General features: G+C 43.2%; 1 protein-coding gene across 3 annotated transcripts in view; it reads right to left on the reverse strand.

Moving 5' to 3' along the window:
- LOC106602616 (uncharacterized) overlaps positions 1-18,358 on the reverse strand; it is a 62,873-nt gene that overhangs the window by 7,731 nt on the left and 36,784 nt on the right. For 2 of the 3 annotated variants that reach the window (XM_082974205.1, XM_082974207.1), the window contains 3 exons: positions 9,889-10,053; positions 9,006-9,117; positions 8,722-8,819 (listed from right to left, as the gene is read on the reverse strand). In XM_082974205.1, the coding sequence (XP_082830331.1) occupies positions 8,722-8,819; positions 9,006-9,117; positions 9,889-10,053 (375 nt within the window). Of the gene's footprint in view, positions 1-1,742; positions 8,820-9,005; positions 9,118-9,888; positions 10,054-18,358 lie in introns of those variants that run through there. The other variant, XM_082974206.1, reaches the window with a different exon arrangement.

An 18,358-nucleotide genomic window follows, 5' to 3' on the forward strand; every position in this document is an offset into this window, starting at 1 on the left:
AGAACGCCGCAGCCCGTCTGGTGTTCAACCTTCCCAAGTTCTCTCACGTCACCCCGCTCCTCTGCTCTCTCCACTGGCTTCCAGTTGAAGCTCGCATCCGCTACAAGACCATGGTGATTGCCTACGGAGCTGTGAAGGCAACGGCACCTCCATACCTTCAGGCTCTGATCAGGCCCTACACCCAAACAAGGGCACTGCGTTCATCCACCTCTGGCCTGCTGGCCCCCCTACCTCTGAGGAAGCACAGTTCCCGCTCAGCCCAGTCAAAACTGTTCGCTGCTCTGGCACCCCAATGGTGGAACAAGCTCCCTCACGACGCCAGGACAGCGGAGTCAATCACCACCTTCCGGAGACACCTGAAACCCCACCTCTTTAAGGAATACCTAGGATAGGATAAAGTAATTTTTCTAACCCCCCCCCCCCTTAAAATATTTAGATGCACTATTGTAAAGTGGTTGTTCCACTGGATATCATAAGGTGAATGCAACAATTTGTAAGTCGCTCTGGATAAGAGCGTCTGCTAAATGACTTAAATGTAATAATAAAAAATGTAATTATCCATGTACTCCATGACGAAATGCAAGGCCAGATCCACTGTGGTGGTGATATCTCTGAAGCTTTTCCCATCTCCAATGGCATCAAGCAAGGATTTATCTTGAGCCTGATGCTGTTCAACCTCTTTCACTGCTGTCCTCAACCACGCCACTAAGGACCTTAACAAAGGAATCTACATCAGATACAGGGATGATGGTTCAATCTACGACCTGTGCAGGCTAAGAGCAAACCACAAGAACATTTTGTCCGCGAGGCCCTCTATGCTGATGACCGTGCCCTACTTGCGCACACAGAGGCAGACCTCCAGTATTTATCAGACAACTTGATAAAGCTTGCAAAAAAGCTTGGGAAAAACTGTAATCATCAACCATCACCCCTGTCCAACCCAGTGGTCTCCAGCATCCACCTAAGTGGATCCGAGCTCCAGAATGTCACCCACTTCACATATCTGGGGAGCACCATCTCCAAGGACGGCTCACTCGACCAATAAATGGCAGAATTCAGAAAGCAAGCCAGTCATCGGGAAGGCTGAGGAACAGGATACTAAACCATAACACCATCACTCTTTCCACAAAAGTGAAAATCTACAATGTGGTAGTCATCATAACTCTGTTGTATGGCTGTGAAACTTGGACCATGTACAGTCACCACTTCAAACAGCTGGAGACATTCCATACACAATCTCTGAGATCTATTATGGGTATCCAGTGGCAAGACAAGGTCTCCAACCTGGAGGTACTGCAGAAAGCTAACAGCACCAGCATTGAGGATACCTTAAACACAACCTCAAGTTCTGCAATATGCAGCCCAGCCAACTCACAGACATTGCCTCTACCCGATCCACCTGGCACTCAAACGCTCACTGCAGTAGACAACTTTGAGCGGGACAGAAACAACTATCTGCAGCCAGAGCAAAGCATCATACTCGCACAACCGCGCTCACAACACCACCAGAAGCACATGTCTGTCCCTCATGTTTCAGTCTGCTCTTCAAAACTGACACCTGAGCCACTCAAGAACCCACAATAAACCGAAATGACATCCATGAGTCGTCATCGTTGAAACCGACGGACTACTAGACAGAGATAAGGGAAATTCAGTCCCTGCAATGATACAAAAATAGCAAAGGCAGCCGACACCTAGTTAACGTTGTATCTAACAAAATGGTCACACATACTCACATAACATGAAGTACAGTACTTTTATTGCACAAAATGATATGTGACAAGTAGAATAACTTTTGTCACTATGGTAACACTTTACCTTTTCTGTAAATCTGGTATTTTCGCTTTGATAAAATGAATTTTAGAATACTTAGGAAAAGATTCAACATTACAGTACACACATCTTTACTACTTCATGTCAAGTAAACATGAATTAAGGCACTATCATTATCTGACAATAAAACACCAGTATCAACCTAAAGGGCCAAAGTTTGTCACTCTTCATCAGTGAAGCATTTCTACAGACACCATCACACCAACCATCACCATAATAATACATTATATTTGGCAGATGCCTTTCAGGGAAATCTTACATTAAAAGTAGGCCTACATTAAATAAAGTGCTGTACAAAAGATCATAAAATCAAGTGCATCAATCCAATTAATATTTAAATAAAGGACCAAAATGAAACGGGTCAGATAAAAAGAGGGAGGGATTGGGTAGAGGATACAAATACGGTTTAGGGTAAGGTTTTATTTTTAAGGGGTAGGATTGGGAATAGGATACGGACCCGGTTTTGGGTGCGGGTTAGGGGACACATACAGTGCATTAGGAAAGTATTCAGAACTTCTGACATTTTCCTCATTTTGTTACGTTACAGCATTATTCTAAAATTGATTAAATTGTTTTTTCCCCCTCATCAATCGACACAAAATACCCCATAATGACAAAGGAAAAACAGGTTTGTAATTTTTTTGAAAATAAAAAATAATTAACAGAAATATTCCCTTTACATAAGTATTCAGACCTTTACTCAGTACTTTGTTGAAGCACCTTTGGCAGCCATTACAGCATCGAGTCTTGGGTATGACGCTACAAGCTTGGCACACCTGTATTTGGGGAATTTCTCCCATTCTTCTCTTTAGATCCTCTCAAGTTCTGTCAGGTTGGATGGGGAGCGTCGCTACAAAGCTATTTTCAGGTCTCTTTCAGGTCTCTTCAAAGATGTCCGATCAGGTTCAAGTCCGGGCTCTGGCTGGGCCCCTCAAGGACATTCAGAGACTTGTCCCGAAGCCACTCCTGTGTTGTCTTGGCTGTGTGCTTAGGGTCGTTGTCCTGTTGGAAGGTTTACCTTTGCCCCAGTCTGAGGTCCTGAGTTCTTTCCATCAGGTTTTCATCAAGGATCTGTCTGTACTTTGCTCTGTTCATATTTCCCCACAGCATGATGCTGCCACCACCATGCTTCACCGTAGGGATGGTGCCAGGCCCTTCTCCCCCGATTGCTCAGTTTGCCCTGGCGGCCAGCTCTAGGAAGGGTCTTGGTGGTTCCAAACTTCTATTTAAGAATGACGGAGGCCACTGTGTTCTTGGGGAACTTCAATGCTGCAAAAATGTTTTGGTACCCTTCCCCAGATCTGTGCCTGGAAACAATCTTGTCTCGGAGCTCTACCAACAGTTACTTCAACCTCATGGCTTGGTTTTTGCTCTGACATGCACCGTCAACTGTGGGACCTTATATAGACAGGTGTGTGCCTTTCCAAATCCTGTCCAATCAATTCAATTTACGAAAGGTGGACTCCAATCAAGTTGTGGAAACATGTAAAGGATGATCAATGGAAACAGGATGCACCTGAGCACAAATTCAAGTCTCAAGTCTAGCAATGGGTCTGAATACTTATGTAAATGTGTTATTTTTATTAATTTTTTAGAATGCGCAAAAAAATCGAATGGATTAAATAAATTAAAATCTCAACCATCTACACACAATACCCCATAATGACAGTGACAAAAAAGTGACATTTTTGCAAATGAAGTACAGAAATTTCATTTACATAAATATTCACACCCCTGAGTCAATGCTTTGTAGAAGCACCTTTGGCAACGATTACAGCTGTGAGTGTTTCTGGGTAAGTCTTTCAGAGCTTTTCACACCTGGACTGTGCATCATTTTCCCATTATTCTATTAAAAATTCTTCAAGCTCTGTCAAATAGTTGTCGATCATTGCTAGACAATCCGTTTCAGGTCTTGCCGTAGACTTTCAAGTAGGAACATTCATTGTCTTCCTTGGTAAGTAGGAAGACAATGAATGTGTAGTGTAGATTTAGCCTTGTTTTAGGTCATTGTCCTGCAGAAAGTTGTCTGGTGGAAAGCAGACTGAACCACGTTTTCCTCTAGGACTTTGCCTGTGCTTAGCTCTATTCCATTTATTTTTATCCTGAAACTCCCCAGTCCTTCACGATTACAAGCATACCCATAACATGATGCAGCCACCACAATGCTTGAAAATATGGAGAGTGGTACTCAATAATGTACTGTATTGGATTTGCCCCAAACACAACAGTTTGTATTATGCAGTATTACTTTAATGCTTTGTTGCAAACTGGATGCATGTTATGGAATATTTGGATTCTGTACAGGCTTCCATCTTCTCACTCTGTCTATTAGGTTAGTATTGTGGAGTAACTACAATGTTGTTGATCTATCCTCTGGTTTTTCTTATCAGAGCCATTAAACTCTGTAACTGTTTTAAAGTCACCATTGGCTTCATGGTGAAATTCCCGAGAGGTATCCTTCCTCTACGGCAACTGAGTTAGGAAGGACGCATGTATCTTTGTAGTGACTGGGTGTATTGATACACCATCCAAAGTGTAATTGATAACTTCCTCATGCTCAAAGGGATATTCAATGTCTGCTTTTTTTTTTACCCATCTGTCAATAGCTGCTCTTCTTTGCGAGGCATTGGAAAACCTCCCTGCTCTTTGTGGTTGAATCTGTGTTTGAAATTCACTGCACGGCTGAAGGACCTTACAGAGAACGTCATGTGTGGAGTACAGAGATGAGCTGGTCATTCAAAAATCAAGGTATTATGTGACTTGTTAAGCAACTGTTTACTCTTGAAATTACAGTTGAAGTCGGAAGTTTACATACACCTTAGCCAAATACATTTAAACTCAGTTTTTCACAATTCCTGACATTTAATCCTAGTAGGAATTCCCTGTCTTACGTCAGTTAGGGTCACCACTTTATTTTAAGAATGTGAAATGTCAGAATAATAGTAGAGAGAATGATTTATTTCAGCTTTAATTTCTTTCATCACATTCCCAGTGGGTCAAAAGTTTACATACACTCAATTAGTATTTGGTAGCATTGCCTTTAACTTGGGTCAAACATTTCAGGTAGCCTTCCACAAGCTTCCCACAATAAGTTGGGTGAATGTTGGCCCGTGCCTCCTGACAGAGATGGTGTAATTGAGTCAGGTTTGTAGGACTCCTTGCTCGCACATGCTTTTTCAGTTCTGCCCACACATTTTCTACAGGTTTGGGGTCAGGGCTTTGTGATGGCCACTCCAATACCTTGACTTTGTTGTCCTTAAGCCATTTTGCCACAACTTTGGAAGTATGCTTGGGGTCATTGTCCATTTGAAAGACCCATTTGCAACCAAGCTTCAAACTTCCTGACTGATGTCTTAAGATGTTGCTTCAATATATCCATATAATTTTCCTACCTCATGATGCCATCTTTTGTGAAGTGCACCAGTCCCTCCTGCAGCAAAGCACCCCCACCACATGATGCTGCCACCCCCGTGCTTCACGGTTGGGATGGTGTTCTTCAGCTTGCAAGCTTCCCCCTTTTTCCTCCAAACATAACGATGGTCATTATGGCCAAAAAGTTATATTTTTGTTTCATCAGGCCCGAGGACAAAAAGTACAATCTTTGTCCCCATGTGCAGTTGCAAATCGTAGCCTGTCTTTTTTATGGCGGTTTTGGAGCAGTGGTTTCATCCTTGCTAAGCGGCCTTTCAGGTTATGTCGATATAGGACTCGTTTTACTGTGGCTATAGATACTTTTGTACCTGTTTCCTCCAGCATCTTCACAAGGTCCTTTGCTGTTGTTCTGGGATTGATTTGCACTTTTCGCACCAAAGTATGTTCATCTCTAGGAGACACAACAAGTCACCTTCCTGAGTGGTATGACGGCTGCGTGGTCCCATGGTGTTTATACTTGCGTACTATTGTTTGTACAGATGAACGTGGAACCTTCAGGCATTTTAGAAATTGCTCTCAAGGATGAATCAGACTTGTGGAGGTCTACAATTTTTTTTCTGAGGTCTTGGCTGATTTCTTTTGATTTTCCCATGATGTCAAGCAAAGAGGCACTGAGTTTGAAGGGCCTTGAAATACAGATGATGTCAATTAGCCTATCATAAGCTTCTAAAGCCATGACATCATTTTCTGGAATTTTCCAAGCTGTTTAAAGGCACAGTCAACTTTGTGTATGTAAACTTCTGACCCACTGGAATTGTGATACAGTGAATTATATGTGAAATAATCTGTCTGTAAACAATTGTTGGAAAAATTACTTGTGTCATGCACAAGGTAGATGTCCTAACTGACTTGCCAAAACTATAGTTTGTTAACAAGAAATTTGTGGAGTGGTTGAAAAACGAGTTAATGACTCCAACCTAAGTGTATGTAAACTTCCGACTTCAACTGTATTTTGGCTTGACATAACAAAGGGGTTGAATACTTAATTCCACTTTGACATTATTGGGTATTGTGTCTGTAGGCCAATGTAATTGTGTAACACAACAAAAATGTGGAAAAAGTCAAGGGATGTTAACTGAATACTTTCTGAATGCACTGTAGGTATACTGAGAAGACACGGGGGTGGGGGGAGGTTAAGTAGGACAGAGTCAATGATAGACCACAGGCAACAGGTTATAGACATCCTTGAAGAGATGTGTTTTTAGGAGGTTTTTAAATGAGAATATGGTGTCTGCATGTTGTATGTGTGGGGGGAGTGCATTCCAGAGCCTGAGGCAGAGCAGTTGAAGGTTCAGGCAACCATGGTGGAGATGCGGCAGGTAGCCTAGCGGTTAAGAGTATTGGGCCAGTTACCGAAAATGTTGTCGGTTTGAATCCTTGAGCAGACTAGTTGAAAAATCTGTCGATGTGCCCATGAGCGAGGAACTTAACCCTAATTGCTCCAGTATCGCCGTCAATAATGGCTGATCCCTGGCCGTGACCTCACTCTCCCAGGTTGTCTCAGATATTTTTAAAAACATATTTCCATTTCACATCTAACACTCACACTTGTTAACCACTAATACATGCAGTGAAACAGGACAAATATAAGCACCCCCTATTTGACCTGTGAATGGGGGGGTGACATGGAAACCAGCAGAGGAGGAGCAGAAGGGGCACGTGCTGGGTGAAGGTCAGAGAGGTAGGTGGGTGCCAGCTTCTGGGGGGCTTGTAGGTGTCTGTCTTAAAGTTAATACGGGATTGCATTAGGAGCCAGTGTGGATTGATGAGGATTGGTGTGATGTGATCGGTTGATCTGGTGCAGGTGAGGATTCTGGCAGCAGAGTTCTGGACCAGTTGAAGTCAGTTGGTGAGTTTGGGAGGTAGACTGTTGCAACAGTCCAAACGGGAAGTGAAGAGGGCATGGATTAGGTTTCGGTCCAGAGTGACCCCGAGGCTTTTGACTTTTGTTGACAGAGGGACCGGGAAACTATCTATGGGGATGCTGAGGTTGTACTGGGCATTGTAAGTAGGTGGTGGTGGATGTCATGGATTTTCAGGAACTTGTTGCACTGTTCAGGGGAGGAGTCTGCAGGGAAGCTGTCAGGAGGCTGAAGTAGGCGGTTCGCTGTGGAGAAGGAGACTTTTTGGTTGTTTTTACCAGAGTTGATGAGGTCGGAGTAGTAAGATGTTCTTGCAGCTGAGAGGGCGTTCTTATGTTTTAACAGGTGATCTGTTTATGCTTGAGAATGACATACTAGACCAGTCCTCTTGCAGCCGTCCACTGGCTTTTAACTGGCGTAGCTCAGGGTGTACCAGGGAGCAGTGGGTGAAGGAGACTGAGCAGGTTTTGAGTGGAGCGAGGGTATCCAGAGAGGAAAGGCAGTCATTGCAGTTAGTGATGAAGGGACTGGGAATAAGGACTGGGGTATGTATTAATAAGGCTCATGAGATCAGTGGGGTTTATGTCATCATACTCATTTTTTCCTCAGTTCACCTCTTCCAGTTCCCTATACATCCAAACCAACAGAACTAACTACAAACTAACTAGTACTACATATACATTGGCCATGAGCATTTTCTGATGGTGTATCCTGAGGTATCTTCTCTCTGAGAACCTCTTCCTGCAGTGCGTACAGGCAAACATTCTCTCTCCTGTATAGACCTTAAGATGCACCTTCAGATGGTGCTGGTGGGAGAATCTCTTCTCACACTGGGGCAGCTGAAGGATTTCTCCCCTGTGTGGACCCTCTGGTGCCTCTTCAGGTGGTGCTGGTGGGAGAACCTCTTCTCACACTGGGTGCAGCTGTAGATTTTCTCCCCTGTGTGGACCCTCTGGTGCCTCTTCAGGTTGAACGAGCGGGAGAAACTGGCATGGCACAGGTGGCAGCCGAATAATTTCTCCCCCGTGTGCATCCTCTGGTGGAGCTGCACCGGTTTAGGGAAACTGAAGACTTTCCCACAGAACGAATACGGGAAGCGCTTCTCTTTACCACCAGATCTACTGACAGCGTTGCTACTACTGTCATTTGTCAATGGGCTTGTGTATCCATTTAGTGTTGAGGCACTGGCATTGTCTGAGGTCTGGTTTAACAGTAGGGGAGTGTGAGGAGGATGAAGGTCAGGGAGTGTCTGTGTTGTCCCAGGGTCCATGTTCCAGTTGATAGATCCTATAGAAGGCAGGCTGAAGGCAGCATCTGTTAGGGGGTTAACCTGAGGCACCATCAGTCTCTCTGAATCACAACTATAGGAGCAGGACGGAGCATCACTAGCCGAGTCTGTGTCTGTTCTCTCCTGCTGCATACTGACACTTCCTCGTCCCCGCAGACCAAATCTACGCCTCGACCTGGTCTCAGCAAGTCTGTTGTCATGGAGACTAAGTTCAGACGTGGTTTTGTGTTCGACTGTCTGTTTCTGGTAGTGGTTAACAGTGTTGTTCCCCAGCCCAGAGTTGAGGACACTGTCCCATCCACTGACCTCCACTATGTTGTCCCGCGAGCCCTTGGCTGCACCCGTCTGGGTCTGGGAATCCAAGATGGCCGCCCAGTCTCCTCTGTCATCCTCCAGCCAACCACCTGCAGAAAGAGGTTAGAAAATAAACACGGTAGAGAAAATTTATACAAACGTTTTTTTTGGTCAATTACCTGGTCAAGTTCATACATTGTTTTTTTATGTAAACATAAGTTGTATTGTTATGTAAGTGCACCACTATTCCCATTGAAGTATATCTATTATGTTCTGTATATGTATTTCTCCCTTACCTTGCTCCCCCATCTTTAGTTCATTCAGCTGATCAACGCTCTCTGGTCCATCCTCTATCGTCTCCTCTTTGACCAGCAGCAGATCAAGCTTCCCATTCTCCATGTCTACTGACTGTAAGAGATACAGAGTGAGAGGATGTTGGATCAAGAATGAGGGATTGCTATGAGTACTAAGCAAACTTGTTAGTTGATTTGATTACTTTACACTCATTAATGGTTTGATAATTCAAAAGGCATGGTCCCACAAAATGAATCAAGACCTGGGCCCGTATCCACAGTTAGGGTTTGAGAATGTGATATATACTTATTCATCTCACTGATGGAGTGCTGAGGTTTAGAGGGTCTACACCAGAAGTTAAGGGTTATAGGAGGAAGGTATATAGTGTGTGCAATTAAGCTTGGAATGTGTTGAGTGCAGGGAAGCGATTACATGTGGCAGGCATTGATAAGGGGAGAGAGCCATGGATTAGTGATGGAGGGGGTTGAGGTCAGGTCAAGTCACCTTAAGGGAGAAATAGCAGTTCATGGCCCATATCACTAGTGTCCTGCCTAGCAGTAAAGAACAATGTTTGTACAGATGGGTAGGAGGAGACTCAGCCTAGGAGAAAGTGTTAAATATCAGTGCTTGTGTGAAAGCTGTTTCGACCCTTAAACTTGGTTAAGCTTCTCTAGTGTCTTCTCTTATTTACTCTGAAAATAAGAACCTAACACCACAAAGCATCTAAGAGTAAGAGTGCTGATCTAGGATAAGGTCCCCACTTGTCTATATAGTTTTATTCATTAAGATCTAAAAGGCAAAACTGATCCTAGATCATCACTCTGATCTTTGTGGATACAGGCCCTGACCTAATACCATACAGACAGTAGTTCACAGTGGGCTCACCTCAGTGATACTGTGTGTGGTCCTGTGCTGCTCAGCTGGTTCCTCTGTGGGTTCAGGAGGAGGTGTAGTCTGGTTGTCCTCCATGACCATGTTCCCCTCAGGGTTCCCCAGACCCTCCTCACACCCCTCCTCCTTCACCAGCAGAACCTCTGGACCCTCCTCCTCCTGGAAGAGACAGGTGATACAGATTACACAGACATACACTCCCTCAGGTACGTACACACAGATAATAAACACACTTTCAACATGGAGTGTTTACCCATCCCCACTGTTTGAGTCCAATACTGACTTCATTGTTGTTAAATCCATCATGGTGGACATAAGATGTTGTGGTGTACATTTTGACGTGTACAGTAGGTGTTTGTTAGTGTGTGTGTATATTTATATTTAAGTGTATTTTGGTTATAAAGCGCTGTCGTGTTTATGCAGAATAGGGTGAGATCAGATGTGACGCATACTAAATAGAGTCTCAATGAAAGTCTGAATAAAACGTCCCATTTTGTGTTCATTAAACAAACAAATGGAGGGGGTGGTATATGGCCAATATACCACGGCTAATGGCTGTTCTTAGGCAAGATGCAACGCGGAATGCTAGGACAGCCCTTAGCCGTGGTATTTTTTGTGGATGTCAGCTTTGATGCACCAGTACTGACTTCGCCTTCTGGATGGTAGCGGTGTGAACAGGCAGTGGCTCGGGTAGTAGTTGTCCTTTTTGGCCTTCCTGTGACATCGGGTGCTGTAGGTGTCATGGAGGGCAGGTAGTTCGCCCCTGGTGATGCGTTGTGCAGTCCGCACCACCCTCTGGAGAGCCTTGCGGTTGAGGGCGGTGCAATTGCCGTACCAGGCTGTGATACAGCCCGACAGGATGCTCTCGATTGTGCATCTGTAAAAGTTTGTCAGGGTTTTGGGTGACAAGCCAAATTTCTTCAGCCTCCTGAGGTTGAATAGGCGCTATTGCGCCTTCTTCACCACACTGTCTGTGTGAGTGGACCATTTCAGTTTGTCTGTGATGTGTATGCCGAGGAACTTAAAACGTTCCACCTTTCCACTGCTGTCCCTTCGATGTGGATAGAGGGGTGCTCCCTCTGCTGTTTCCTGAAGTCCATGGTCATCTCCTGTGTTTTGTTGACCTTGAGTAAGAGGTTATTTTCCTGACACCACACACCGAGTGCCCTCACCTCCTCCGTGTACGCTGTCTCTTCTTTGTTGGCAATCAAGCCCACTACTATTGTGTCGTCTGCAAACTTGATGATTGAGTTGGAGGCGTGCATGGCCACGCAGTCGTGAGTGAACAGGGAGTACAGGAGGGGTTTGAGCACGTAACCTTGTGGGGCCCCAGGGTTGAGGGTCAACGAAGTGGAGATGTTGTTTCCTACCTTCACCACCTCGGGGTGGCCCGTCAGAAAGTCAAGGACCCAATTGCACAGGGCGGGTTGAGACACAGGGCCTCCAGCTTGATGATGAGCTTGGAGGGTACTATGGTGTTGAATGCTAAGCTGTAGTCAATGAACAGCATTCTTACATACAGTGAGGGAAAAAAGTATTTGATCCCCTGCTGATTTTGTACGTTTGCCCACTGACAAAGAAATGATCAGTCTATAATTTTAATGGTAGGTTTATTTGAACAGTGAGAGACAGAATAACAACAACAAAAAATCCTGAAAAACGCATGTCAAAAATGATTTGCATTTTAATGAGGGAAATAAGTATTTGACCCCTCTGCAAAACATGCCTTAGTACTTGGTGGCAAAACCCTTGTCCATTTGTGAATGATCGCACCAACTGTTGTCACCTTCTCACCAAGCTGCTTGGCGATGGTCTTGTAGCTCATTCCAGCCTTGTGTAGGTCCACAATCTTGTCCTTGACATCCTTGGAGAGCTCTTTGATCTTGGCCATGGTGGAGAGTTTGGAATCTGATTGATTGATTGCTTCTGTGGACAGGTGTCTTTTATACAGGTAACAAGCTGAGATTAGGAGCACTCCCTTTAACCTGTTGAGGTGTAGGGGGCAGTATTTTCACGGCCGGATGAAAAACGTACCCAAATTAAACTGGTTACTACTCTAACCCACAAACTAGAATATGCATATTATTAGTAGATCTGGATAGAAAACACTCTGAAGTTTCTAAAACTGTTTGAATGGTGTCTGTGAGTATAACAGAACTCATATGGCAGGCAAAAACCTGAGAAAAATCCAACCAGGAAGTGGAAAGTCTGAGAATTGTAGTTCTTTTGATTCTCTATCGAAACTACAGTTTCTGTGGGGTCACGTTGCACTTCCTAAGGCTTCCATTGGCTGTCAACAGCCTTCAGAAAGTTCTTTCAGCATTCTCCTGTCACTGGGCAGAGTATAGTAGCTCAGTCACTGAGTGGCCTGCCAATGGACAAAGGGATTGGATATGCGCGGTCCCGCGAGCGCGCCGTTCCTTCTTTTTCTTCTTGAATGAATATGCTATTGTCCGGTTGTAATATTATCGCAATTTTACATTAAAAATACCATAAAGATTGATTTTAAACAGCGTTTGACATGCTTCTAAGTACGGTAATGGATCATTTTGACTTTTCATTTCTGGTACCGCGCTCGCGCGTTATGCCTTTGGATAGTGCTCTGAACGCACAACCGAAACGGAGGTAATTTGGACATAAATATGGATTATTTCGAACAAAAACAAAATTTCTTGTGGAAGTAGCAGTCCTGGGAGTGCATTCTGATGAAGATCAGCAAAGGTAAGAGAATATTTATAATACTAATTCTGAGTTTAGGTGACCCCGAACTTGGCAGGTGTCTGTATAGCTTGCTGTGATATTGAAAAATGTGCTTTCTCCGTAAAGCTATTTTCAAATCTGACACAGCGGTTGCATCCAGGAGTAGTCTATAATTCTTTAAATAATTGTTATATATTTTGTCAACGTTTATGATGAGTCTTTTTGTAAATTGATGTGCACATTCACCGGAAGTTTTGGTGGGAATACATTTTCTGAACATCACGCGCCAATGTAAAATGCTGTTTTTGGATATAAATATGAACTTTATCGAACAAAACATACATGTATTGTGTAACATAATGTCCTAGGAGTGTCATCTGATGAAGATCGTCAAAGGTTAGTGCTTCATTTAGCTGTGTTTTGGGTTTTTATGATGCATGTCCTTGCTTGGAAAATGTCGTGTGATTCTTTTTGTCTATGTACTCTCCTAACATAATCTAATGTTTTGCTTTCGCTGTAAAGCCTTTTTGAAATCGGACAATGTGGTTACATCAAGGAGAAGTGTATCTTTAAAATGGTGTAAAATAGTTGTATGTTTGAGAAAGTTGAATTATGGCATTTTGTTGTTTTGAATGTGCCGCCCTGATATTTCACTGGCTGTGTCCCGCAGGTGGGACGCTAGCGTCCCACGTAGCCCATAGAAGTTAAGAGTGTGCTCCTAATCTCAGCTCGTTACCTGTATAAAAGACACCTGGGAGCCAGAAATCTTTCTGATTGAGAGGGGGTCAAATACTTATTGCCCTCATTAAAATGCAAATCAATTTATAACATTTTTGACATTCGTTTTTCTGGATTTTTTTGTTGTTATTCTGTCTCTCACTGTTCAAATAAACCTACCATTAAAATTATAGACTGATCATTTCTTTGTCAGTGGGCAAACGTACAAAATCAGCAGGGGATCAAATACTTTTTTCCCCTCACTGTAGGTATCCCTTTTGTCCAGATGGTGGGATAGGGCAGTGTGATGGCGATTGCGTCGTCTGTGGACCTGTTGGGGAGGTATGCTAACTGAAGTGGGTCTAGGGTGGCCGGTAAGGTGGAGGTGATATGATCCTTGACTAGTCTCTCAAAGCACTTCATGATGACAGAAGTGAGTGCTACGAGGCGGTGGTCATTTAGTTCAGTTATCTTTGCTTTCTTGGGTACTGGAACAATGTTAGCCATCTTGAAGCATGTGAGGACAACAGACTGGGATAGTGAGCGATTGAATATGTCCGTAAACACACCAGCCAGCTGGTCTGTACATGCCAAGAGGACGCGGCTAAGTATGCCATCTGGGCCAGCAGCCTTTCGAGGGTAAACACATTTAAATGTTTTACTCGTGTCGGGGGGGCAGTCCTTGTTAGCAGGCCGAGACGGTGGCACTGTATTATCCTCAAAGCGGATAATACACGTCACGGACACCAACGTCACACTTCCAGTTTGTCTGGAAGCGTGACGTCGGTGTCCATGACGTGGTTGGATTTCTTTTTGTAGTCTGTTATTTTCTGTAGCCCCTGCCACATATGTCTTGTGTCTAAGCAGTAGAATTGCGACTCCACCTTGTCCTTGTACTGCCATTTCGCTTGTTTGATAGCCTTGGGCAGGGAATAGCTAGACTGTTTATATTCAGACATATTCCCAGTCCATGGTTAAATGCGGTGGATTGTGCTTTCAGTTTTGTGCAATGCCACCATCAATCCACTGTTTAGGGTAGGTTTTAATAGTCACAGTGGGTACCACATCGCCAATGCACTTCTTTATAAACACACTCACCGAGTCAGCGTATAGGTCGATGATGTTCTCGGAGGCTGAACGGAACATATTTAACTTCTCTAGGGCCGGCGGGACGAATTCGTCCCACCTACGTAACAGCCGGTGGAATCCTGTGGCGCGTTTTTCAAATACCTTAGAAATGCTATTACTTCAATTTCTCAAACATATGACTATTTTACACCATTTTAAAGACAAGACTCTCGTTAACCTCTCTAGGCTAGGCGGGACGAATTCGTCCCACCTACGTAACAGCCACTGCTATCCTGTGGCGCGATTTTCAAAACCTTAAAAATCCTATTACTTCAATTTCTCAAACATATGACTATTTTACAGCCATTTAAAGACAAGACTCTCGTTAATCTAACCACACTGTCCGATTTCAAAAAGGCTTTACAACGAAAGCAAAACATTAGATTATGTCAGCAGAGTACCAAGCCAGAAATAATCAGACACCCATTTTTCAAGCCAGCATATAATGTCACCAAAACCCAGAAGACAGCTAAATGCAGCACTCACCTTTGATGATCTTCATCAGATGACAACCCTAGGACATTATGTTATACAATACATGCATGTTTTGTTCAATCAAGTTCATATTTATATCAAAAACCAGCTTTTTACATTAGCATGTGACGTTCAGAACTAGCATACCCCCCGCAAACTTCCGGGGAATTCGCTAACATTTTACTAAATTACTCACGATAAACGTTCACAAAAAGCATAACAATTATTTTAAGAATTATAGATACAGACCTCCTCTATGCACTCGATATGTCCGATTTTAAAATAGCTTTTTGGTGAAAGCACATTTTGCAATATTCTAAGTACATAGCCCAGGCATCACGGGCTCGCTATTTAGACACCCGGCAAGTTTAGCACTCACCATAATCATATTTACTATTATAAAAGTTTCATTACCTTTTGTTGTCTTCGTCAGAATACACACCCAGGACTGCTACTTCAATAACAAATGTTGGTTTGGTCCAAAATAATCCATCGTTATATCCGAATAGCGGCGTTTTGTTCGTGCGTTCCAGACACTATCCGAAATAGTAAAGAAGTGTCGCGCGCATGGCGCAATTCGTGACAATAAAATTCAAAGTATTCCATTACCGTACTTCGAAGCATGTCAACCGCTGTTTAAAATCAATTTTTACGACATTTTTCTCGTAGAAAAGCGATAATATTCCGACAGGGAATCTCCTTTTCGGCAAACAGAGGAAAAAATCCCAAAGGCGGGGGCGGTCGGGGTCACGCGCATAAGCCAGTGTCCCTTGATCGGCCACTTGAGAAAGGCGATAATGTGTTTCAGCCTGGGGCTGGAATGACGACATTCTGTTTTTTCCCGGGCTCTGAGCGCCTATGGACGACGTGGGAAGTGTCACGTTAGAGCAGAGATCCTTAGTAAATGATAGAGATGGAAAAGAAGTTCAACAAATGGTCAGACAGGCCACTTCCTGTAAAGGAATCTCTCAGGTTTTGACCTGCCATTTGAGTTCTGTTATACTCACAGACACCATTCAAACAGTTTTAGAAAATGTAGGGTGTTTTCTATCCATATGTAATAAGTATATGCATATTCTAGTTACTGGGTAGGAGTGGTAACCAGATTAAATCGGGTATGTTTTTTATCCAGCCGTGTCAATACTGCCCCCTAGCCCTAACAGGTTAATCTAACCACACTGTCCGATTTCAAAAAGGCTTTACAACGAAAGCAAAACATTAGATTATGTCAGCAGAGTACCCAGCCAGAAATAATCAGACACCTATTTTTCAAACTAGCATATAATGTCACAAAAACCCAGAAGACAGCTAAATGCAGCACTAACCTTTGATGATCTTCATCAGATGACACACCTAGGACATTATGTTATACAATACATGCATGTTTTGTTCAATCAAGTTCATATTTATATCAAAAACCAGCTTTTTACATTAGCATGTGACGTTCAGAACTAGCATACCCCCCGCAAACTTCCGGTGAATTTACTAAATTACTCACTATAAACGTTCACAAAAAGCATAACAATTATTTTAAGAATTATAGATACAGAACTCCTCTATGCACTCGATATGTCCGATTTTAAAATAGCTTTTCGGTGAAAGCACATTTTGCAATATTCTCAGTAGATAGCCCGGCATCACAGGGCTAGCTATTTAGACACCCAGCAAGTTTAGCACTCACCAAAGTCAGATTTACTATAAGAAAAATGTTATTACCTTTGGTGTTCTTCGTCAGAATGCACTGCCAGGACTTCTACTTCAATAACAAATGTTGGTTTGGTCCCAAATAATCCATTGTTATATCCAAATAGCGGCGTTTTGTTTGTGCGTTCAAGACACTATCCGAAAGGGTAAAGAAGGGTGACGAGCATGGCGCATTTCGTGACAAAAAAATTCTAAATATTCCATTACCGTACTTCGAAGCATGTCAACCGCTGTTTAAAATCCATTTTTATGCCATTTTTCTCGTAAAAAAGCGATAATATTCCGACCGGGAATCTGCATTTAGGTAAACAGACGAAAGAAAATAAAGCATGGGGTCGACTCGGGCACGCGCCTAAGCCCATTGTCCTCTGATCGGCCACTTGCCAAAAGCGATAATGTGTTTCAGCCAGAGGCTGCCTCGATATCATTCAGCTTTTTCCCGGGCTCTGAGAGCCTATGGGAGCCGTAGGAAGTGTCACGTTACAGCAAAGATCCTCAGTCTTCAATACAAAGAGCCAAGATGAACAACAACTTGTCAGACAGGCCACTTCCCATATAGAATCCTCTCAGGTTTTTGCCTGCCATATGAGTTCATTTATACTCACAGACACCATTCAAACAGTTTTAGAAACTTTAGGGTGTTTTCTATCCAAAGCCAATAATTATATGCATATTCTAGTTACTGGGCAGGAGTAGTAACCAGATTAAATCGGGTACGTTTTTTATCCGGCCGTGTCAATACTGCCCCCTACCCCCAACAGGTTAAGTCTGCATGATCAAAACAATTTTGAAGCGTTGCTTCCGATTGGTCGGACCAGCGTTGAATGGTTCTCGTCACCGGTACATCCTGTTTGAGTTTCTGCCTATAAGACGGAAGAAGCAAGATGGTGTCGTGGTCAGATTTGTCAAAGGGACGGCGGGGGAGGGCTTTGTATGCATCACGGAAGCTAGAATAGCAGTGGTCGAGGGTATTGAGCATGCGTGTAGCACAATCAATATGCTGGAAGAATTTAGGTAGACTTGTTCTCAAATTTGCTTTGATAAAATCCCCAGCTACATTAAATGCAGCCTCAGAATGTATGGTTTCCAGTTTGCATATAGTCCAGTGAAGTTCCTGGATGGCCGTCTCGTCTGCTTGAGGGTGAATGTACACAGCTGTGACTATAACTGACGAGAATTCTCTTGGTAGGTAAAATGGCCGGCACTTGATTGTAAGGAATTCTAGATCAGGTGAGCAGAAGGACTTGGGGCATTGGAAGGTGGTTTCTACAGACCATACTGAGTACTCCCAACCTGACTTTTACCTCTGCACATAGAATAGTTTCTTTCTCTATAAGCCAATATATAATTTATAGGCCTACAGTGTATTGCATTGGGACCAATAGAGTAGGTATATAGGTATATGAAGTAGGTATATAGACCTCAGTCCCCCATGAAATACCACCATATATAGATTCTGTTTTAAATCCACATTTAATATGACTTAAATATGCATAAATATGAATCATTGTTAATGTTAAGACAATTATTTTTCATATCATGAATAAACACAGGTTGACACTTTACGCGGGGGACTTTTATTTAGAAAAATGTTGAAGTACTTTTTAGTGTTGCTGATGAGACGCTAATAGACGAGAGGAGGTTTATCAAGCTCCCCTATGGCAGATAAATTAGGATGTACATGTACGCAAATTAATAGCTATGCGGAGCCTTTCTGAAATAAACGGGCCACATTTGATGT

The sequence above is a fragment of the Salmo salar genome, chromosome 04 (genome assembly GCF_965601325.2).
Source record: "Salmo salar chromosome 04, fSalSal1, whole genome shotgun sequence".
NCBI lineage: Eukaryota > Metazoa > Chordata > Actinopteri > Salmoniformes > Salmonidae > Salmo > Salmo salar.